The following is a 24,861-nucleotide window of genomic DNA, read 5'->3' on the forward strand; positions in this document are numbered from 1 at the left end:
CACCACCTCTCCTTTCTCTGAGCTTTTTTGCATCTAAAGAAACTACCATATTTTTCAGTATTATTTCATACAAAACTCTAAGGGCTGTGAGCTCATTCTAAATTTTATGTATTATAAACTTTATGAATTTTACACTGTCTAGTCCAGAGTGGACAAATTGGTCCTCCATAACTATACTTGGTCATTAATTGGTCAAAATTGATGTGATAATGGAGAGAGTAGCATGAAAACATATATACTGCTAATGCTGCTGCTAAGTCGCTTCAGTCGTGTCTGACTCTGTGCAACCCCATAGACAGCAGCCCACGAGGCTCCCGTCCCTGAGATTCTCCAGGCAAGAACACTGGAGTGGGTTGCCATTTCCTTCTCCAATGCATGAAAGTGAAAAGTGAAAGTGAAGTCGCTCAGTCGTGTCCCACTCTTGGCGACCCCATGGACTGAAGCCTACCAGGCTCCTCCATCCATGGGATTTTCCAGGCAAGAGTACTGGAGTGGGTCGCCAGTGCCTTCTCCAAACATATACACTAACATATGTAAAATAGTCAGTGGGAATTTGTTATATGATTCAGGAAACTCAAACCAGGACTCTGTGACAATCTAGAGGAGTAGGATAGGGTGAGAGGTGGGAGGCAGGCTCCAGAGGAAGAGGACATATATATATCTGTGGCTGATCCAAGTTGATGTATGGGAGAAATCAACACAATATTGTAATTATCCTAACATTAAAAATAAATTTTAAAAAATTGGTGTGATATTTTTTCCTCCCTCTTCCAAATTATAGCAGAAATGAAAGGTCTCATGCATTAAATGGCTTTGGCAATGCAAAATACTTTTTGATTTTCATCAATCATGTATTCAAGAGGCAAATTGTAGCAAAGGAACACTGCAAGGAAAGTAAACCTCATTTCTTAAAGGGGAACTTTCATATCACTCAACTTGCTGAGTAGTCTTGGGTTTGGCTTCTCTAATCTGTAGTTTCCTCATCTCTGAAAATGAGAAGTCATGTTTTTGACCATTTGCCTCTTGCAGTTTTGTTGGGGAAATGTACGTGTCTGAAGATACCGCTATTTATCAGCAGCTGCCTTTGTGATAAAGGAAGTCCCATTATCACCTGCTTTATGATTCACCATGCATAGGAAGGAACCTGGGAAGACCTAATATACATATTGCTTAGCAATTTTCCTGTTTTTTTTTTTTTTTTTTAATCTATCACTGTGTTGTGAACTTCTTTTCTTTTCTAAACACAATTCAGAGTTTTACCTCTTACTGTTGATTTGTTTCCAGAGTAGATAGTTCAGAGGAACTCTGTTTTTACTGGACTCTGACCCAAACTAGATGGCAGCAACTTGGTTTTGTGGTGAAACCTTTTTTATGTTTTGAGGAAGTAAAGGATTTGACATAGCTCTGCTTGGTGGGATGGGGTAGGAATTCCATCGTTATGGAAAGAAATGAAAATATGTCAGCCCATTACTTGAAAATTGCAATAAACAACAGCAGTACTTGAATTTGGCTAAAGGTATTTTTGTGTCTTGTTGGTTTAATGGGGTATTGATGTTGCTTTGTTTTATAGAGAATTGCCCAGATCAAAACCCCCGTCTCAGGAACTGGGATCCAGGACAAGATTCTGCAAAACAAGTTGTTATCAAGGAAGGAGATATGTTTCGTCTGACCTCAGATGCCACAGTGAATTCTATAGTTATTCAGGATGGAGGTAAGTAACGGTCCCTGTCTATGGGAACAGCAACACTTGATGTTCTTTATGTAGAAAACTATCATTGGCATTTAGAATGTGGTGTCACTCTAACTGTGGAGACAGGAAAGATTCCTAAGTTAGAACCGTAGAATTCAACAGTGAGAAGGGCCTTAGAAATCACTCAAGTCAAGACCGTTGATTTATACAGAAAGAAAGAGCTCCAGAAGGTCATTTCTCATAGCTAAATCTTTGTTACAACTATGGAGAGTGATGAGAGAATTAATGTAGGTTAATATAGGTAAAAATGAGATTCAGATGTGTAGAGTCTTAGATATTTTTCTAGAAATGATTTACCTTTAAAGTGAATGGATTGAAATTCTTACACATGGGCATGTTTAGCGTGTTGAGATATGAATTCTCCACTTCTTTGTTTTTAAAACAGATTCAATTTTCTAAGCAGACTTTTAGTAAATTCTTTTTCCCAACTTAACTGCGCAAGTGCTTTTTTCCCCTCTTAAGATGAAAGCTATTTTTCTGTATCTTAGAAAGATATTTCAGAAACTGGCTTACTTAGTGTTATTCCCTGCAGGACTGCTTGTATTTGGGGATGATAAAGATGGATCCAGAAATATTACTTTGAGGACTCATTACATCCTGATCAAGGATGGTGGGGCGCTTCATATTGGAGCAGAAAAATGCCGCTATAAATCCAAAGCGACAATTGCCTTGTATGGCAAGTCAGATGAAGGTGAAAGTATGCCAACATTTGGCAAAAAATTTATTGGTGTGGAAGCCGGCGGGACACTGGAATTACATGGGACACAGAAGGCATCATGGACATTGTTGGTGAGAACTCTGAATTCTTCAGGCTTGACCTTTGGCTCCTATGCCTTTAAAAAGGACTTTTCCAGGGGCCTCAATGTGAGGGTCATTGATCAAGACACAGCCAAAATTTTGGAAATTGAGAGATTTGATACCCATGAATTCCAAAATGAAAGTAGGCGACTTCAGAAATTCCTGAGAGACCAGGATCCAGGACGGATTGTTGCCATAGCTGTTGGAGATTCAGCTGTTAAAAGCCTCTTACAAGGAACCATACAAATGATCCAGGACCGGCTGGGAAGTAAGCTGATCCAAGGGCTGGGCTACAGGTAGGCATGCATATCTTTTTTTTTTTTTTTAGCATGAAGATATATTTTACAATTTTTTATTTATTTAATTTTGACTGTGCTGGGTCTTCCTTGCTGCAAGGGCTTTCTCTAGTTGTGGCGAGCCGAGGCTGCTCTCTAGCTGTGGTGCTTGGGTTTCTCATTGTGGTGGCTTCTCTCGTTGGAGCACAGACTCTAGGGCCCTCAGGCTCAGTAGTCGAGGCTTGAGGGCCCAGTTGCCCTTTGGCTGGTGGGATCCTCCTGGACCAGGGATCAAACCCATGTTCCCCTCATTGGTAGGTGGACTCCAAACCACTGGACTACCAGGGAAGCCCCATACATATCTTTTTTTTACTTTCCTTCCCCCTGCATATTTGAATCTGTGTCTGTGTGAGAGGAGAGTGTGATGGAGAAAGTCAGGTGTCAGAATGGCCTCTACAATTTGGAAGTCTGGTTGCCTCTTGCTTTGAATTGGAGGACAGAATACTGGTTACAAAGCTCTTTTCAAAGCTTTGATTTACGAAACACTTTGTGAATCTTAGCATTGAACTTGTGAAAAATTAAGAACAGGAGTGTGGTTCTGAAAAACAATCAGTTTAAGGAAATTGACTTCCTTCTTATAGTATCTTCTGAAGATCATATGAAATTCAGGCTAATTGAGGCACCTTATGAGTTGGAAGGGAGAAGGCAATGGCACCCCACTCCAGTACTCTTGCCTGGAAAATCCCATGGTCGGAGGAGCCTGGTAGGCTGCAGTCCATGGGGTCGCTAAGAGTCGGACACAACTGAGCAACTTCACTTTCACTTTTCACTTTCATGCATTGGAGGAGGAAATGGCAACCCACTCCAGTGTTCTTGCCTGGAGAATCCCAGGGACGGCAGGGCTTAGGGCCCCATTCTGAGCTAAGGTGTAAAAGTTGTCTTAAAAGCATGAAGAGGGGTGGAACATGCACAGGTTTCTTTTTCTTTTCTTTCTTTCTCTTTTTTTCTTTTGTTTTTTGAATCCTTTAATTTGAGTCTTGTTTGATTGGCACTGTCCTATGAGACCCTGGCACAAGTTGGAGGGCTAGGAAGTTCATCCAAATAGTAGTATTCATTCCTATAATTTATTCTTGTCTTCTTGTGCCATATTCTGGTTAATCATGATTTCTTAATGCAGTTCTGGGGAAGTAGCTGGCTCAACATTTACAAAGCAGAAGTTTTCTGCTTACTATTCACAATAAAGTCAGGGGATATCTGCAGTGAAAAGTTAGAGAACTTCAAAACTGGCATGTTGAAATGATCTAGTTTCTCTTTTTTTCCTTTGATGGTTGATTTATCTAGTTATTATTTTTTCCTTTGGTTAGTGTTGGAATGGAATATTATCTGTAGAAGTTGTAGAGAAAGTTAAGACAAAAATTAGTGAAGAAAAAGGGTCTGTAATGGTTTTAAAACTCTTTTTACTCACACAGGGAATATTTGTTGTTGTTCTGTCGCTAAGTCATGTCCCACTCTGCGGTCCCATGAACTGCAGTATGCAGGCTTCCTTGTCCTTCACTATCTCCCGGAGTTTGCTCAAACTCATGTCCAGTGAGTCAGTGATGTCATCCAACCATCTCATCTTCTGTCGCCCCCTTCTTTTCTTGCCCCCGGTCTTTGCCAGCAACAGTCTTTTCTAATGAGTCGACTCTTTGCATCAGGTGGCCAAAGTACTGGAGCTTCTCTTCATGCTCATGTGCAGGTATTTCTGTAATTGATAGACCTAGGAGTGAAAGCATGGTCTGCTCAGATACCCACTCTATTTCATTATCCAGTAGTACCAGAGATAGTAACTTTTGTTTCTTTATGTCATTATTGTTCTAGATTTGTGTGATCATTAGCTCTGAATGTTTTGTTTAACTTTTGGGGTAATCTTCTCCCTATTGTTTTCAAATTCCTTTTAAAATATTGTGGCTGATTTGACGGAGAAATTAGAATTGTGATCCTTTGCCAATGTTCCTTTGCATTGCCATTATCTCCAGGGTACATAAACATGCCCCTTTGAAGATAATGTTCTGGCACGTTGAAATTTTCCTCAAGTGGAGGAGGGAAGTAGGAGTGTTTTGGAGATAGTGTCAGTAGAATAGAACATTGTTTAATAGTTGCTGAGGCAGTTCTGGTAAATAAAGGAAGCCTCTGATAGTCTTCCTCTCCTTCCCTCATATAGGAGATAATAAATTGAAGCATTCTTCATTTGATTCTTTCTGCTGTATCAAAGAATATAAATAGAGCTATAAAGCACAGTCAGCCAAAGAGTAGCTAATCCATGCAGGGGCGGGTGTGGGATTTGTAAGGATGTAGGCATGCATTGGTTAACTTTCATCTGTGAATATCCAGCCATCTGTCTAGCATAGATTATATTTGGCATTTTTTCCCCCTACAATAGGAAGTTGAGATTTTTCTTTTCATGTTTTAAACCAGGAGTCTTAAGGCTAATTTTCTGATGTTTTGTCTTTGTTCTTTCTTTCTTTCTTTTTTTTGAATTGACTTTGATCATAAGCTTGAGCAAAGTCCCTGGAATGTTTATCACAGTATCACAGTAATAAAATGGTGTTTTTCAAGTGTATGCTTTCAACAAATAGTTATAAAGCATATAAAATTAAAAACCTGTTGAATAGTGATTCTATAGCTTTAATAATATTAAACTAATAACCCAGTGGTCTCAGCTTTGTTTTCACATCTGAGATCTTAAAAAGTCCCATGCCCAGGGCCCACTGTACATCATTTACATCAGATCTCTGAAGCATAGGACATCCTCCCCGCTCCCCACTGGCAGTGTGTGCAGTCAAAGATGACACTTACTGCTCTAACCTCTGACCTGTGACTCAGGTTCTCAGTGTGGTTCCCAGACCAGCAGCATCAGCATCACCTGGGAACTTGTCAGTAATTCTATGGCCCCACATCAAACAATCAGAAGGTGGGGCCCAGCAGTCTGGTTTAACAAGCCTTACATTTAATTCTGATACCAATGAGGTTTGAGAACTCCTGCTCTAACTTGGTGGTTTTCCAGTGTGGCTGCACAGTCAGAGCATCTGGGGAAGTTTAAAACAGACTAATGGTAGGCCCCACCTGTAGAGATGTTGGTTGCATTGGTGTGGGCTGGGTCTAAGCTTGGATATGTTTCTAAAGCTCCCATATGATTCTGTTATGTAGTTAGCTTTGAGAACATTGCAGAGATAAGAGTGGAAAAGAGACCAGACAATAATCATTTAAAAAGAAATGGGGGCTTCCCTGGTGGCTCAGATGGTAAAGAATTTGCTTGCAATGCAGGAGACCTGGGTTCAGTCCCTGGGTTGGGAAGATCCCCTGGAGAAGGGAGTTGCAATCCATTCCAGTATTCTTGCCTGGAGCATTCCATGGACAGAGGAACCTGGTGGGCTACAGTCCTTGGGGTCACAGAGAGTTGGACACACTGAGTAACTAACACACACTGGTGATCCAGTGGTTAAGAATCTATCCTCTAATGCAAGGGATGCAGGTTTCATATCTGGTTGGAAACTGACACCCCACATGTTGAGTGGCCAGAAGATTAGAAAAAATAGTAAAAAAAAAAATAATGTGAATGAAAAGAGTGTGCATTGAGGAAGTCAATGATTAATTGAAATCATAGTAATCAGTGTTTCACCTGTTACAGAACTGGACAAACAGGGATTTAAAATCCAGGTGCATTTCCTTCTGTGATGTCAGTTTTTTCAGTCAAGTTTGTACTTGCAACCACATGTGGAAAAAGAGTTGGAGGGATTGACAAAAATGAAATAGAATTAATAGCACCTGTCATAACATCTGTGTTGGGGATTTGGGTCAGTACCATAACAAATAATCAGTTGCACCTGCTCTTTTTCCTTCTAGGCAAGCTTGGGCTTTGGTTGGTGTCATTGATGGTGGCAGTACTTCTTGCAATGAGTCTGTAAGAAACTATGAGAATCATAGTAGTGGAGGGAAGGCTCTCGCCCAAAGAGAATTTTATACTGTGGATGGTCAGAAGTTCTCTGTGACAGCTTATAGTGAATGGAAGGAAGGTAGGCGAGCAGTTTATACTCTTGTTAATACGTTGGTAAGTATTGTGACAGACGTTTTTTAAAGTGACATTGTATTCAAATGACAGTCTATTTTGATTTCTCAACTGGTTGAAGAAGAAACCTGTAGTTTTCCAACTATAGTTGATCTTTTAGGCTGAAACAAAACTTTTTTTTTCTGGATTAGAAAATGATCTAGTTTAGGCATCCTCAGTTGGACATTGTTCTTCATTCTTGAGTCATTAGGTGTGGTTAATGGATTTGTTTCCTAGATTTAGTATCAGTCGAACCAATCTGGATGTGAGCTGTCTTTTATTATGTTCTGTGATAGTGAACTGGTTTTGTACTTTGGATCTTATTGTTATATAGCTGTATGGACAAATATTACCTTTAAACACACGCTGTGTAAACAAATTACTCATTTTCTTAGCAATGTTTTCATGATAATTCAGCTACTACGTTTATCTTATAGACAAACTGGAAAACGGAGAAAAGTACAAAATTAAAATTAATGTTTCACCCTATCATTCAGAGTTAATTAGCATTTAAAATCTATGTTCCCTCCCCTAGTGTTCATTTTGTCTTAACCTGCTTTCCTTTCCTTAAATAATATATTATAAAGTTATCTTAGGTCTTTACTTTTCTTGAGCATATTTTGAAAATTAGAATCCACCTTTCAGAAGAACTATCATGTCTAACAATGATACTCTGACTTTTTTTTTAATGGAAATTCACTGAAGAATTTCTGTATTTTGCTGCTAGATTTTTTTGGCTCCAGGTGAATTGGCAGTCTCCTGTCTGTGCTTGCCCACTACCTTTCTTTTCCAAGCCAGTATTATACCAAAATTAATGTCAAATGAGTAATTAAAAGGTGCTTTATTACATCTGTAATTACCCAGAAAGGTTTATTTTAGGCTGGCCACATACCTCTGTTTTTAGCAGTACTGTAGCAAAGTATTCACTGAAATGGATTTCTGGAGACAGAATGCCTAGGTTCATGTCCCAGCTCTTTTGCTTACTGTATGATGATGGCATATAACTTTAACTTCCTAACCCTTAGTTTCTTCATCTGAAAGTGGGGATAATAATGGAACTACCACATAGGGCTGCTGTGAATATCAAACATGAAGAATATGACATTTTTAGCACAGAGTATATAGTAAGCACTCAATAAAGGTTAGCGTTTTAACAGTAATGCAAACATGACTTGGGATATAACTGTATTTTGTGTCCTTGTAATTAAAAAAAGAGTCTTTTGCTTTAAAACAAACAGATAAACAGTTCCTGGTATATAATGGGACTTCCACATGCTCCATTTAAGGAGCCTTCTGAGTTTGAGGTGAGGAGATGGTATCTATTTATGGATGAGACTGGAATCAAGGCTAAGTTCTCTGCCTCCAAGACTATTGTTCTTTCAACCACATCATGGTTGGCCTCTGGCAAAAAACATAGGTAGATGAGAAATATTTCTGAGCAGGAATTTGGACTTGCATGAAGAGTTTAGTGGAACTTCTTTCAGTAAGATTCCAGGCAGAAGGACGACAAACTTGGAGTCAACATTTCCTTTGTGAGAACTTTTGCTTACATTTTCACATTACCAATGACTGCTCTTTTCTGGGAAAGTATACATTCTGGCTATCTATTGTAGGATATTGTTTGTGTTCTGTGTTCTCAGTGTTTCCTGTTTTCTGGAAGAGGTAGCAAGTCACTCCAGGAAGCTAGGATGATGAACGTATTTTCTTTCATACTTCCAGTTCTAGTGCCAGTAGGAGATATCTCAGGAAGGATTTTCTTCTACATCCAGAAAAAAGTGAAGAATTGTTGAATAATACAGATTTTTCTCTATGTAACCTTGCTTTTTTTTTTTTTAACAGAAACAAATTCTAATGATCTTTTAAGTTAAAACTTATTTATCTAGAAAAAATTTTTTAAAAACATCATTGAAATTTTTTATGAAAAAAAGTTAATATTTCTTAGTTTCCCTTTTTTAGATAAATCTTTTTGGTTAAATCTGAAATTTTGGGTAGTGATTATCATTGCTACCATGATATTTTGGCTTATCTTTACTCTTAACCTGCCTGTTTTAGTTCTTAGGAAGGAAGAATGATATAGAGGTTAGGAAAATTGGACTCTGGAATTAAATTAGCATTCATTGTGGGCTCTTTTTTCAGCTATTAGTCAGACTCCCTGGCCTTTGCTTCTTTTATCTCTAATGCATATAATAGTTCCTCTATCTCAAAGTTGTTTTGATGAAAGGTTATTATGTATGTGAAATCCCAATAATTGTTAACTGTCATTGATAGTTATTATCTTTATTTAGACAAAATTCCATTATGGGCTTTAGTATTTATGTGAAAGAAACATAAAGAAAAGACACTTTACATTTTTAGGTTCCTTCCTTTTTTTTTCTGTTTTGTTTTGGTGCTTTGTAGACACAGGAAAGCATGGTAGATCAGTCTAATGGAGCAGATTTCAGAACTTGCTCAGGTTAGGTATTATCAGGTATCCCTAAGACTGTAAGGATATTTGTATTATTCTTTGTGTCTTGCCTAAATATCCTGCATTTTGATTCCTCTAACTTAAGTAAATGAGTTTTTTTATTCCTATTATTGACTATTATATTTTTTTAAATTAAAAAAAAATTTATTTATTTGGCTGCACCAACTCTTAGTTGTGGCATGCGGGACTTTAGTTATGGCATGCAGGATATATTATCCCGACCAGGGATGGAATCTGGGTCCCCAAGCACTGCAAACTTGGAGTCTTAGCCACTGGACCATCAGGGAAGTACCTCATTGACTTTTAGGGTCAGTATCTTCAAGTAGCCCCAGAGTAGTTTGTCAATTAATTGGAAAGGTGATACTGAAATACAGATAGTAAACAGATATCTTTGAAATATGGTGTTTCCCCACATTTCCATATTTTCCATAGCTTCCATCTATTCCATATTCATTTGCATTAAATCAGGTTTGGGACCATGACAGGTTGTATCATGGACACTTTGAGAAGCAGGGAACAGTGTAGAAGCAGTGCAGAAGCTTCTGCACTTGGTTGCATGTTAAAGAGTGCAAGTTAGAGAGATGTTGGGTCAGCTTTTCAGTTTCCATCTGCCTAGTTGGGAACCAACTCTGAATTTCAGAAGGGGGTCTCAGGAAAGATCAGTGATTAGTAGTTTCTGGATTGCATGTCTGATGTTACCCCAGGAAAGGTGCTGAGTTGGCCTGGGGCACTATCACGTGGCCTTTAGGTCCCTTTGCAGATGATCGTGGGGACACTCATCCCTTCAGTAGACATTTGATGAGTCTGCACTGTGAGACAGAGCAGTGAATACATGGTGCTTTGCCCCCTTCACTGATGTCGCTTCCAGGGAGGTGAGCTGTCTTCCCATTGGAATGATACTAATCATACCAGAGTCAAATAACAGAATAAGAATACTGGAGGAATGGTTACTTCCAAGAGGATGTTTGGGAAGTCCAGAAAGGTTTGCCTGAACTTTATAAGATGAATAGTATCTTGGTTGGTAAATTAAGAGTGGATGGACACTGTAGACAGAGACTAAATGATGAGCAGAGGTCTAGAAGTGAGAAATCACCTAAGGCCAGCTTTTATATTTAATGTTAAGATTCTGTGTGTTCATGTCCTATCATTTCCTGTGCATGGGTCAGACTGAAGCATTGCTGGCTTACATTTATCTTTCGATTTGTGAATCAGTTGAAGGGGTTGATTTTAGAAAAAAAAATCACTTTGTTTCTTGCTTTTTGGTCTAGGTATTTCTTTTTCAGGTTTCTGGGTAGAGGCCATAGATGGAGTAAAACTGCACCTGCTGGATGATGTTAGTAGTTGGGAACCCGGAGATCAGATTGTGGTCGCAAGCACGGACTATTCCATGTACCAAGCAGAGGAGTTTACTCTTCTCCCCTGTCCTGAGTGCAGCCGCTTCCAGGTCAAAGTCAAAGGTATCAGACTGCTCAGAAGGCTTCTTGGGAAACACTCTTCTTGAGATACGATTCTTGGGATTCTTTGTTTTTCCTTGAGTCGTCATTGTCACCATCATTGTCATCAATATTGAAGGTCTTAGCAGTGGGGAGCTTTGAACACTAGAGTCCCAGAGGATGTTGGATAAAAGTAGTCATCAAGCAATAATGTTGCTGTTAATGATGTATCATAGACAAATCAGTGTTTTTATGCCAGTTTCTATGTTTAAAAAAAAAGAGATGCAAACTAGATGGATTGAATTTTTTCTTTGAAGATGCTTTCAAACTTCTTTTTTATTAAATTTCTGCTATTAGATAATAGTAAACTAGGTTTATTTTTTAAATAGAAGTGTCTCTTTTTTATGTAAAAAAATGAAACTCACAGTCTTTGAGTGTCTGCTTTCTTGGCCAGAAGTAGATCTCACAAATATTTAAAATGAAACCGAAAAGATACTTTCATAAAACTACATTTCCTATCATAATCTTGACGAATGTATTTTTTGAGAGAGAGCAATATACAGTGGGATCCTTACTGTAATCTCTGTTTAGAAAGGATGACTGACATTTACCAGTTACTTATTTTGAGGCTGGTGATAGGCAAAGCTTCTTCCTTCATTGCCTCAGTTATGGAATTCATTGTGCATTCATTCATTATATTGCTTTCCATGCTTCTGTAATACAAATTATGCATTATACATTTATGATACAAAACAAAAGAATTTAGAGTAACTATTTAATAAGTACTCACTCAGTGGGTACTTTAGAACTTTCAAGGTTAAAGGAAACTTTTTTGCTTTAAAAAAAATGAAATTGACTCACTTGGCAGTTTTTTCCTGCTTCACTCAGTGTTGTACTCTTCCTTCTTGACCATACAGGCCATAAGCAGAAAACTGAAAACTAAAAAATCATCATACCATCTGGCATTAATTTAGTTTGGAAATTCCCATTGTTCCTAACAAGTATACATGATAATGAATCTCCATTATTTGGTTTATTTGTGTTTTTCCTTCCTGAGTTTGTATAGTTAAGATCAGATAAAAGCTCATTGGTAAAGTGTTTCTAAGTTTTTAGTAAAGGTGGGGATTTAAATGTGCATAAGAAGTGGAAAGAAAAGGTCGTTATTTCTGGACTGTTAATGTCCAAATGCAGGTTACTTTAGCTTTGAAGGAGAAGCAAAAAAAACTTTCCACCCTATTATCAACATCTACAAAATCATTAGTTTTCCTAGGTACGGCATGCACTGGAGTATTCATGTATCCTCAGGGGAGTAGAACAAGAGCACATGGACAGGAAGCAGAGACAGCATGGATTCTTAGCTAGCTTCCAGATTATTGGTGCTGTTCAAGAGAAGACTGAACTATTGGCTTTGCCAAAAAGTTCGTTTGATTTTTTATGTAACATCTTCTGGAAAAACCCAAATGGAACTTTTTGGCTGACCCAGTACTTTAGGGAGGAGTAAGCTCTCTGTGTGTGGGTTTGATAGTTGGGAGTGAGGGTTAAGGGCATTGAGTGTGGGTGATTGGAGCAGAAAATCCATAAAATCTCTGCTTCCTGGGATTCTTTTGTTCTGAGGTATCGAAGAATGGAAACAAACAATAAATTTAATAATGTCTTGAAGTTACAAGATAAACATTACTGTCTTTTTGATATAAGTTTTATGTTTTCTTTGTTCTGATGTTATTTTTGCCTTGCCCTCATCGACCAGAAATGCCTCAGTTCCTGCACATGGGTGAGATTATAGATGGTGTAGACATGAGAGCTGAGGTTGGAATTCTTACCCAGAATATTGTTGTCCGAGGAGAAATGGAAGACTCATGCTATGCTGAAAATCAGTGTCAGTTCTTTGATTATGATACCTTTGGAGGACATGTCATGGTAGGCAAAAGGATTTAATGAATTCTTTGAAACTGTGACTGCTAAGTACATGTTTGACAAAGCTTTCAAGTTTTGGAATGGCATCTTTATGGCTATTAAAATCACATTTTATTTCTCTTTTCAATGACAAGGAGATTTTAGATGATTAAAAGATAACATTATATCTTCATGTAGTTGATCTGGACTCTTAGTTAAATCATTTAAGAATTGTCCTGTGAAGAAGGAAATCAATTTATATTGGGAAGAATCAGTTATAAAGACAAAAAAAACCAAATAATCTCAGTATCATGCATGCAATCTCTGAAAGGATCAGGTTTGTTTTTTTTTTTAAACATGATATTATGAAAGGGTAAGCAGTAGTGATGTACATATTCAAGATATGTTTCTGTAAAGATATTTTTTATATGCAGATTTTTTATTCTGTAAAAGTACTGAGCACTTATGTACTAAATGTTGCTCTGTGTACTACTAATCTATTTGACTCCTGGGCTGCATTTTGGCTACATGTGTCTTAAAATCAGTTTTGTGTGAGGAGGATATTATTTTTGGCTATGTTTCTGTTATGCTGATTTCTGAAATGTTGGTCAGTGTCATGACTTTGTTTTTAGTAGTGTGATTGAAAATCCAGAGTTTATAAATATTGAGACTGCCTAAGTTGTGGATCATAGAGGCATTTTTAAAAAAAAACAGAAGTAAACAACATTATATGCTAACTAAATCATTGAGGGAGGATTTAGAAATAATTATTTATCAAACTTCAGTGGAGATTATAGAAATGAAAAAACAAGACTAGATAGGAAATGACCAAAATATTTGAACAAACCCACACATATATACAAAAATCATTTTTGTAGCCTTCCTGGTTACCTTTCCTTGATTCCTAATAAGAGGCTATTTTTTATTACTCTTTAAAGTATTCATTTATGTAAAGAAGCATTTGCTAAATTCTGAGCTGGAGATCCAGGAAAACAGGATGTAAAAGAAAGATGCTTTCATTTCTGGTCTCCTTCAGATATTTTCTATTAAAACAATATTTTGGGGGAATTTCCTTGGTGATCCAGTGGTTGAGAGTCCGCCTTCGAATGCAGGGGACTCAGGTTCGATCCCTGCTCAGGGAACTAAGATCCCACATACCACAGGGCAACTAGAGAGCCCATGCACCCAACAAATATCCTGCACGCTGCAACTAAGACCTGATACAGCCAAATAAATATTTTAAATAAAAAACAATGTATTTTGTTACTTTGCTTCTGAGCTACTTTACCCTAAGCTACTTTGCTTATGTGTTAGTTTGATTTTTGGTTATCTTATAGATAAAGAAAAATTTTACTTCAGTCCATCTTTCTCATGTGGAATTGAAACACATGGGTCAGCAGCACCTGGGGCGGTACCCTGTTCATTTTCATCTGTGTGGAGATGTGGATTACAAAGGAGGGTACAGACATGCAACATTTGTGGATGGCCTGTCTATTCATCACAGCTTCTCCAGGTGCATCACTGTGCATGGGACAAATGGCTTGCTGGTAAGTAACCTCATATTGTGTTGATATATTTTATGAAAACAGTCACCTCTCCTTCATTCCCATGACTTGTCAATTTTATACAAGTAAGCCGTTGGGCCACAAGTCTTACTCTGTCCTGCTTTCCTGAGAATTCTGCTGTTTTTCTCTGTTCTCTTAAGAGATCAGTGAACCCTGACATTTGACTTTGCCCCATCAGCTAAGATGAAAATTTTTTGCTTTTGTACTCAGCATGCCTCATGAATAGCACTTGTCAACCACAGCCAGTCTTGTTACCAACGACATTATACACTTGTATTTTGGCAGATAAAAGACACCGTCGGATTTGACACACTGGGTCATTGTTTCTTTCTGGAAGATGGTATTGAACAGAGAAATACTTTGTTCCACAATCTGGGACTCCTCACCAAACCAGGCACACTCCTTCCCACGGATCGGAATAACTCCATGTGTATCACCATGCGGGAAAAAGTATTTGGAAATTATATCCCTGTGCCTGCCACTGACTGTATGTGAGTAATTGGTGGAGTGAAAAGCTCACGTGTGATGGCCAAGGCCTGTTGGCTTTTGGGGATATGTTTAGTGGGAGGTTTTTAGAAGATGGGATTTTTCCTGACGAATATTTAAATCACCTTAAAAAAAATGTCTTTCAGGGCTGTTTCAACTTTCTGGATTGCTCATCCCAACAATAATCTGATTAATAATGCAGCTGCAGGCTCACAGGTAAATAACACTAAAGTGCATCTGTGTTTTTGCATTCTTGTTTGTCAGTGTCCTGGTTTATGTGTATATGCAACAGAGTGTGTGGTAGTCTAACTCAAGCACCTTGCTTTCTGGTACTGCTTATTTTAGCCAGCTCTCAGAGCAGGCTGTGGTTGAGATGGTTCTTCTGTTTCTTCACATCATTTGTGCCAGTTAGTATTTATGAGTGTACAAAGACAGATGCTAAATGGAAGAAAAGAGGGGGCTAGTATATCGGGTTATCATGTCATCTCCAGAGTGTATTTTTAGTGTATTATGTACAATCCTTTTGGCTTCTCCTATTTCAGTCATGTGTTCATGAGTAAAAAAAGCCCTATGAGACTGGGTTATTCTGTAGAATATTATGACAATGGTCATTCTGGTCAAAGGGCATATCCTTTTTGTTAAATACAGGGATTTTATACACTTGGAAATTCCACCTCCTTAGTAAAGCAAGGACTCAACTGTGTGCCTTTATTTAATTTATGTATTTATTTTTGGCTGCACTGGGTCCTCGTTGCTTTTCTACGGCTTTTTCTAGTTGCAGCAAGCGGGGGCTACTCTTCATCGTGGTGAGTGGGCTTCTCATTGTGGTGGCTTAACTCTTGTTGTGGAGCACAGGCTCCAGACACACGGGTTTCGGTAGTTGCTCCATGTGGGCGTGGGACTGTAGAGCACAGACTCAGTCGTTGTGGCACACAGGCTTAATTGCTCTGAGATGTGTGGAATCTTCCTGAATGAGGGGTCGAACCTGTGACCTCTGCATTGGTGGGAGGATTCTTAGCCACTGCACCACCAGGGAACTTCAGCTGTGTGCCATGTACTAGTTATGAGCCTTATATTGTTTCACATATACTCAGGGATAATTTAAGAGAATAAATGAACTATTTTTGGATGACAGAAATGTCTCCTGGATAAACTCGGAGAAATTTACATCTGTAATTGAGTGTTTTTATAATGCAGCTGCTAATTTATAATGTACAAATGAATCTTTAAGACATAATACTATTATGATTATATCTATGCTGAAAACTGTATAGGACAGAAACATGAGCTTTCCAGCAAAACCTGAATATTCATATACATACATCATGGCTATTAACACTTTAAAAAGGAAAGGAATACCTATCATTGTTTTCCAGAATAAAGGAAAAAATTACCTGGAGGGAGTATTTCTTCAAGATAGCCAGAAAACAGGTATCACTGGGTGATGGTAGAATTTACATCTGTGGTTTTTTTTTTTTTTTATTGCATATCACTCCTTTATTTTATACTGATCTGGAAAAAAGATATTTTTAGTACAGTTATGCTCAAATGAGTACTGGGCCCACGTGCTGGGCCAAGCAATTGTAACATGATTCAGAAGTCAGGCACAGTGAGAGACACACTTGGACATGATCAAGAGGCATTCCGCTGCCACAAAACAGTACGGCAGGGGAGGGATTTTAAAACACACAGCAGGATGAACTCCTACACCTTAGAAGTCAAGGAGCTTATCCCATGATGGTATAAGGAATGACTTATTTGCTGATGACCACATGTGGGAATATTTCAACCGCCACTAAAAACCCCAGAAGGGTTTTTTTTTTTTGTATTTATATATATATTTTTTAAAGTAAATGCAACACAAAAACATTCAGGATTGATCCAGCCTTTTAGAGTCAGGGAGGAATATTTGATTGAGTCACCATGCAGGTTACATTCACCTTCCACTGGAATGACTGGAGCCCCGAGTCACCTAACAACTGTGCCCGGCTGGCCTCTGGGGACACGAACAGGCTCTTACTTCTCCTCATTGGTCACACCTCAGCATGGTTTTCTCCCTGTCCCCTACTCAAGCAGCTCCTTAGTAATAAACCACCATCAAATCCCCCAGTGATGACCTCTCAACACTTCTGGATAAGTCTTCCCTCGGCTTGGACTGAGGACCATGCCCCAGACGTGCCATTCTGACTAGACTGTATGAAGGGAGTGGGAGCAAGAGATAAAATGGCTAATGTGGAATTGGGAGCCGCTGGTCCTCACCTGTAGCTACAACTTACAATGCCTATAGATGTCATCAGTGGGACATGTGCCAGGGAGAGGTGCAGAGGAATAGGGTGGGCCAGGGCAGGGGAGGAGGGTAATCCTTGGGAAAGTAATCTGCTGCTTGCCCTCACTTCTTGGCCTTGCCCTGGGCAGCCACAGCCTCTATGGCTTTACGCATGGTCTCCTCATCCCTCAGGAACTGCATGGGCTTGATGGGCTTCAAGTTCTTGTCCAACTTATAGACCATGGGAATGCCAGTTGGCAGGTTCAGCTCCATGATAGCCTCTTCAGAGAGACCCTCCAGATGCTTGACGATGCGCCAAAGGCTGTTGCCATGGGCTACAGTTAGTACCCTTTTCCCCTCCTTGATCTGGGGGACAATTTCTTCATTCCAAAAGGGCAGAGCTCTGGCAATTGTGTCCTTCAGACTCTCACAGGAGGGCAGCTGGTCTTCAGTGAGGTCTGCGTACCTGTGATCCTTACTGATGTTGCTATAGAAGGGATGGTCGGGCTCCATGGGAGGTGGCGGGACATCATAGGAGCACCTCCAGATCTTTACCTGGGCCTCACCATGCTTGGCAGCAGTTTCTGCCTTATTGAGGCCAGTCAGACCCCCGTAGTGTCGCTCATTAAGGCGCCAAGTCCTCACCACTGGCAGCCACATTTGGTCAATGGCATCCAGCACTGTCCAGAGGGTCTGGATTGCTCTCTTCTGCACTGAGGTGAAGCAGATGTCAAACTCATAGCCAGCATCTCTCAGTGCCTGCCTGCCTCGTGAGCCCGGCTGGGCTCAGGTCCGCGTCCTACCAGCCGCTGAAATGGTTCTCCAGGTTCCATGTGCTCTCACCGTGCCGGATCAGCACCAGCTTGTAGGCAGCCATGGCTGCGGTTCGGGGTGCGGCGCAGACTCTGTGGTTTTTCTTAAAAACATAAAGCATAAGATTCTGCCTTGACAGGGCAGAGACCTGGGCATTCAATCATTTCAGTCTTCTATTCATTCATGTTTCATCAAATATTTCTTGAGCACATATAGGATTTATACTGAGATGAGATTTTGAGTAGAGGTGGCCAAGGATTTGATGTGCAGTCTTACCCCAGGATCATCTGATCTACATTACATTACAAATGAACACAGAGCAGAGACTCCTTTCAGCTATTTTCAGAAATCATGGGTTGTAGATCAAAGTAAATTGCAAAGAGTCCATGAAAAATGTAAGTTGTGGTTGCCAGACATCCTTATGAGGGCTCATTTGAGAAAAGAAGAAAGCAGGTGTCTATCTTTTTCCATCTCTTATATGTTCCTCTCCCTTTTCATTCTGTGAGTTCTTTTTTTTCTCTTTAGAAAAACTGCTCCTGTAAAGCTCATGTTTTGGCAAGGGTTTTCCTCCCAAAGTAAATCAAACCCTTTTTTCTTGTACCTTTCCACTGCCTTTTACAAAGCTCCCTTTACCTGTCTTGACACCACAGTGTTTTAACAGGAAACAGCTGCTACCTCCTTATCCCCCTTTTTCCATCCCTCAGCCCCAAACTCTACTGCGTCTTGGGAGGGTTCACTGCCCTTAGTTTATAAGGCTATGGTGTGGAGCCTTCTTCATAGCCCTCTGAGTCTGTTTTGTGCCCAAAAGCACAGAGGTGGCAGACACATTCTTCAGAGGAGTTTGTTTTTACTGAGACCTATCTGTAAAGTTTTATCATGGAAAAATGCCAAATACTGCTTTCATTTTGCTGATATGTTTTTCACAATTCATCTATGTTCCTAAAGGACTTTGTCAAAACTAGTATAGTACTTATTAGCTATACTTTAGTTGTCTCTGTGTTTCCCATGAGACTATGAATTCTTTGAGAATAGGCTATTGTATACCTGGCACTAAATGTATGTCTGCTAAATTTGAATCGATACTGTACTTTTGGACTATATATTTGAGTTTTAGCAATCTGCTTAATCAGTGTTCCTTGATGTGAATTGTCCTTCACATTGGGCTGATTTTTAATTAAATTGTAAAGTAAAAAAATGTCACAGAGATTAAGAGCATTTCATTTCATTTTATATCCTATTTTGAGTGTCAGAAAATTTCAAACTCTTAACACTGAGATTGAACAGACAGGACCCAGACTGAGACAGCATCCTGATTCATGCATGTGGTGGTTTTTTCTCTTTGGCAAAAATTTGCCTCAGGATAGGAAGGGCACTGGAGTTGTTTGAAAGAAGTCAGTGATCTCTGTGTGTTGATGGATAGTTGTTTAATAGGTATGACTCATCTATTGATCAGGTTTGGAGGTAAATAGGAAAAAAAACCCCATATTGCTAAAAGGCTATCCTGTCCTGGTCATGTGAAAGGAAGGGAGGCTTGTTTGGTTCTAGTTCTGCATGACTTTTTAAAGCTAATGATAGGAAAGTTATTTTGAATAAAATTTTGGTATCAGCCAGTTCTATCTTTTGTCCCATCTTAAAAGCAAAAGTAAATTAGCTTTTAAAAAAATCAAACCTGATACACTGCTTTGAGAGTTGGTTACATGAGTACACAACTTTTTAGAGTCAACGCTGAAGCTGAAACAATGAACAATTCGTGTTAAAAAGATTAAACTTGTTTGTGAAATGCTTAGTTTACGTGAGGGTGTTTCATAGAGTGGTTTTATAAAAGGATGCCTTTAATGACCTTGCCCTTTTAATTATAGGATGCTGGAATATGGTATTTATTCCACAAGGAGCCTACGGGGGAATCGAGTGGATTGCAGCTCTTAGCAAAACCAGAACTCACTCCACTGGGAATATTTTATAACAACAGGGTCCATTCAAGTTTTAAGGTAGGTTCCTAAGTTTTAGCAATCAGTATGTATAATTTACAGGATAAAGGATGGACTACTGAGAGATGTTAATACTAGTTAGAACTTGTCATCAGAGAAAGTAATTTGTGATTAAAAAAGCTGACTCTTAATCCTGCCCCATTCAGGATGTATAGACAGCTTTCTGTTTATATACACACAGAAATAAATGCTGTGGCACACATGTGCATGCACTCTGAATAATTATAATAATGGACTTGAACCATGAGTCTTCATCCTCTTTCCTTCCGCTCACTTTCCTTCCAATCTTTAATATCATTGCATGTTTCTAAGGACGTACACATTAGTGTATTATATGCTTTTGGGGCTTAAAAAGCATATTTTCTCTCTTTCAGTGCTGATGGAATGTCCTATTGGACATTTAATATAGTTAAACAGTGAAATACTGTTTGAGAGTATTTGACCTAATTTAAAATGATATGTAGGTCAAATAGATGAAAGGCCATTTAGGAACTCTAATTTTCATGGTATTTGACACTTAACCTCCTCGGTGATAAACACATCTGGTTCATTTTGTACTCTTGAGGCATCTTGATATTTTTATCATGTGATACAGTACCCAGATTCTTTCCTCTGATGTGATCCACATCAAAGTTCAATTAATAATTTCCCTTTATGAAACTCAGAGGATCCTCCTTTAAAAACCTAAGTGTGATATAATTTGAAGAACTTAGAATCACTTGATGAAGACAAGAGAGGAAAAAACTTTACACAGAATTGTGATATTTATGAACTGAATAGTTGATTAAGAGTGGTAATTATTGAAAACAGTGCTTCAAAGTAGAAGTCCTCAAAATTTTAAAATTATTGGTGGTATTACAAAAAAAACCTCATTCTAATTAATTTTGTAATATCATGTACCATGAGGAAATGTAATATTCTACTATATCAATTCAAAATAAAAGATATTAGATCTGAATAAAGGGTGGATTATTAGATTTTAAATTTAAATTTGTTAAATTGGAGACTACAGTATTCTTTCTTAAAATGCAGTTGATTACATAACCTTTATTAAAATCCTGTTGTCTGGATTCTTAAGCATACTGACTCTGCATCATCTGGCATTTGCTTCTCTTTAGTCTTCTTTCTTACCTTCCTCCCTCCATATATTTCCTGATAATCCATCTAAGATTTTTTTTCCCCTCAGATGTGCCATGCTTTCTCTCATCCCCAGAGGTTTTGTACAAATGATTCCCTGGAGTGCTTTCCTCTGGGTTCTTTAGATGTTTCCCACCCACTCCCTGCCCTTCAGTCTCTGACCTGGTCTTCTGTGTGGCTGGTTCCTTCAAGTGTCAGCTTTCGAATTCAGGACATTCCCTGAATTCTCTCTCCTGCCTTCATAGAAGGTCTCATCTTGGTGCCTTTCTTATGTGCTGCCAAAGCATCATCTATTTTCTTCGTTATATGCTTACTATATTGTTTTGTAATTGTTTATTTAATTGCGTATCTTCCTCCTCGTTTATGGAGTAACAGCAAAGACCATGATTTTCTGGGTGACGTATAATTCTTGGTGACCCCCAAGGTGGGCACTAAAGAAAGGTTTGACCAAATGCATAAAATTATTAAAAAAACACACAACAATAAAGTAGCCATTTTTGTAATACTTTTTTTGGCTGTTTACCTCTTCTCCCTCCTTTTTTGGTAGATGTGATAAGCTAAAACTTATTTTCATGTATCCTATATGTCATTATAACGTGGGATTTATATTCATTTCAGTCCATGATTATGTTTTCCAGGCTGGCTTATTTATTGACAAAGGTGTCAAAACAACCAATGCTAGTGCTGCTGACCCGAGGGAGTACCTCTGTTTGGATAACAGTGCAAGGTAGAACTGGTCCTTTTAAGTCACACTCGAGCCGTATCTTGCCAAAGTAAAACTTTCTGAGTTGAGCCATTGCCCTCTTCTCCAGTAACATAGTTAAACTGAAGTTTTCTAGGTTTGTAGGAGGGTTTTGAAAAAACATTTATTTTGCTGTTCTGGGTACTGTGGCTGGGCTTTTTATCTTAGTTAGATGCCAAAGAAATTGATGCTTCTTCTCTTTTTGACAGTTGCAAATTGATGTTAGAAAGAGTTGTAGAAAGAGAAATAAAGAGAGATATGTTGAAAAAGGGTCCAAATTTGGCCTACAGTAGAATATGATTCATCAAAAAATAAGCTAAGACGTTTTAGTATAATCCCTGAAAACCAAGGAATATGTAATTTATTGTTAGTGGTCAAAATGGAATATTGCATTAAATCTATTTCAAAGGGAAAAGTCTCAAACTTGATCAAGCTAGTTCTGGTTCAGTTGTTTGTAGTCTCAGATTCACATCATAGCTGGGCTCTTTGTTACTCTCCTTTATAACCACAAAATGTAATTGGTATATGGATCAGCATTTCAACAAAGTTTTTCTTTTTTTCTGAACATCCTGTAAATGAGCCAAAATAAATAAGATGTCTCCAATGGAAACAAAATTTTCCGGAAGATGGCAACCTAAGGTCATACTCAGTAGAAACTGTGTATGACCTTAAGTTGCCATTTTTTTCTGGGAAATTTTGTTTCTATTGGAGACATTTAATTTATTTTGGCTCATATACTTCATGTTAAAAAAAAAATTTGTTGAAATGCTAATCTATATCCCAGTCATTTTCCAGGTGGCTCAGTGGTAAAGAATCTGCCTGCCAACGCAGGAGACGTAGGAGACATGGGTTCGATCCCTGAGTCAGAAAGATCCCTTGGAAGAGGAAATGGCAACCTACTCCAGTATTCTTTCCTGGGAAATCCCATGGACAGATGAGCCTGGTGAGCTACAGTCCATGAGGTTGCAAGAGTCAGACATAACTGAGTGACTGAGCATGAGCATGATATGAGCCAAAATAAATAAAATGTCTCCAATGGAAACAAAATTTTCTGGAAAAGATGGCAACTTAAGGTCATATTCAGTAGAAGCTGTGTGTATGTTATTTTTCTATACTTCAGATGGATTGACCAACTAAAGGATTTGAAAAGGAGCTAGGTTTAATAGACTCTGTTTGCAGTCATTTATAAAAGGATGCCAGGTGCTGTTGTTCACAAAGGAATAAAGTAGGAGCCACTCTGTAGGTAGGTGAAGCAGAATCACTGTGACACAGTAATAAAAGAGAAAACCTGAATATGTTAGTCACTCAGTCATGTCCGACTTTTTGTAACCCCATGGACTGTAGCCCGCCAGGCTCCCGTGTCCATGGAATTCTCCAAGCAAGAATACTGAAGTGGATTGCCATTCCCTTCTCCAGAGGATCTTCCCAACCCAGGGACTGAACCCAGGTCTCTTGCAATGCAGGCAAATTCTTTACCATTTGAGCCACTATGGGTGGCACTTAAAGAAAAGGATGCCAGGTGTTGTTCACAAGGGAATAAAGTAGGAGCCACACTTTAGGTCAGTGAAGCAGTTTTACTTGTGACACAGTAAAACTGGGGAAATAAGTTAGTAAAACTACTCATTATGAAAGATCAAGTTAAGCCTGAAAAATATTAAAGCAATGCTCAGATGATGTTTGAGAAGTGGAGAAATTGTGAGTATTGTTTAAATAAAACGCAGAGTGGTAGACACTTAATAGCTGAGCAAGATATGACGTAGAAAAAGAGGAGATAAACTTGAGATGAAAAAGGAGCATATAGATGGCAATAAATTATGAACCAAAAAGAGAATATTAACTGACAAAACAAAGGAATCTTGCTAGAAGATTACTACTGTTTTTTGAGAGTTTGTTATAACTGGTAGAACTAGTAATGTGTGCTTTGCTAAGGTATTAATAGTATTAACCAAAAAATCTTTACATAAAACACAATCGACTCTCTTATCTGCCTTAAAAATTATATGTGTGTATATGAAGGGATGAATGAAGAGAATGTATTTCAGAATCTGTTGATGTTTTCATTATACTTGACAATAAAACAAACCTACTCATAATGGTTTAAGAAGCTCCTTAGCCTGTGTATGCATGTCTGATATCATGATAATGATGATCTTTTCTGTGCTCTCTATACTTTTCTCACTAGTTTATAAAGCATACAGGTTGGTAAGGAGTTAGACTCCATTTGGAAGTTGTTATTGAAAAGAACTGATTGTAGAAGAGTAACAAGACATTTGGCAACTAGTATATACATTTAATTTTGTATAAACTGATGAATAAAATATGCCCACATGCATTCATGCAGTCCAGACATGACTAAAAATGATGAAACTCAAACACAAATGAGTAATAAGTCAGCCCATGAATTAAACATCCAGTTCATGGGATTCAGAAGGTATTTAATGTGTTCATCAAAGGGGAAGCTGACTTAATAGTTAATCAGATGAGTCTTTCCTTATATCTTCAAGATGTGAAACTACAGGAATCCAAAGATAAGAATATTTTAACTCCAGAAAGCTCTCAGGTTAAGACAGGGAAATTTCATCTAAGAGAGTAAAAGAACATGAAAACTGACTAGTACATTTAAAGCAGAAGACAAGTGAGAGTCGGGGAGTGTGCTGAAGGCTCATAAGTTGAAGGGGATGGAAAATTAGCTGCATTTTCTACAGACTAAGTGGAAAGGAGGATGAAAAATAAAGGGCATTTAAGCAAGTGGTCAACGATTTATATGGATAGGAATTTCATAAAAAATGAGATGGCTACAGCAGAAAATTAGATGTTGCTTTATTGTATTTTTTTTTTGGCTTTCTTTTAGAACATTGTGTAGTTTCCTTTCCAGAACTGTTCCATCTGCTTGATATTATGAAATGACCGCAGATCTGTTTTGCAGCAGCTACAATGCCAAAAGAGTGGGCCACGGCTCAGTCTTTTTACCCCTTAGGTCAGAGCTATTTAGTGTAAGGGGTCACATACACAATCTTGTGGAGTGCTTTCTAGAGTGCTGTCCTTATTATCTGTTCTCCATGATCCTGTCACCAAATAGCAGCTAGTGACCAGTTAAAAAGTGAAATTCGGTTGTATCATTGCTCTGACTCCATGTTTCTGACAACTTTCCATCACACTTATTG

At 38.5% G+C, this 24,861-nt stretch overlaps 1 protein-coding gene and 1 pseudogene across 5 annotated transcripts in view; one reads left to right on the top strand and one right to left on the bottom strand.

Annotated features, from left to right (window-relative positions):
- Window positions 1-24,861, top strand: part of CEMIP2 (cell migration inducing hyaluronidase 2) — an 83,042-nt gene that overhangs the window by 24,014 nt on the left and 34,167 nt on the right. For all 5 annotated transcript variants that reach the window (XM_070375771.1, XM_005887839.2, XM_070375772.1 and 2 more), the window contains exons 3-12: window positions 1,571-1,711; window positions 2,283-2,844; window positions 6,709-6,878; window positions 10,643-10,831; window positions 12,555-12,724; window positions 14,038-14,247; window positions 14,551-14,756; window positions 14,898-14,967; window positions 19,690-19,818; window positions 21,594-21,682. In XM_070375771.1, coding sequence (XP_070231872.1) covers window positions 1,571-1,711; window positions 2,283-2,844; window positions 6,709-6,878; window positions 10,643-10,831; window positions 12,555-12,724; window positions 14,038-14,247; window positions 14,551-14,756; window positions 14,898-14,967; window positions 19,690-19,818; window positions 21,594-21,682 — 1,936 coding nt within the window. The remainder of the gene's footprint in view (window positions 1-1,570; window positions 1,712-2,282; window positions 2,845-6,708; window positions 6,879-10,642; window positions 10,832-12,554; window positions 12,725-14,037; window positions 14,248-14,550; window positions 14,757-14,897; window positions 14,968-19,689; window positions 19,819-21,593; window positions 21,683-24,861) is intronic.
- Window positions 16,629-17,894, bottom strand: LOC102278197 (phosphoglycerate mutase 1-like; annotated as a pseudogene).

The sequence above is a fragment of the Bos mutus genome, chromosome 8 (assembly GCF_027580195.1).
Source record: "Bos mutus isolate GX-2022 chromosome 8, NWIPB_WYAK_1.1, whole genome shotgun sequence".
NCBI lineage: Eukaryota > Metazoa > Chordata > Mammalia > Artiodactyla > Bovidae > Bos > Bos mutus.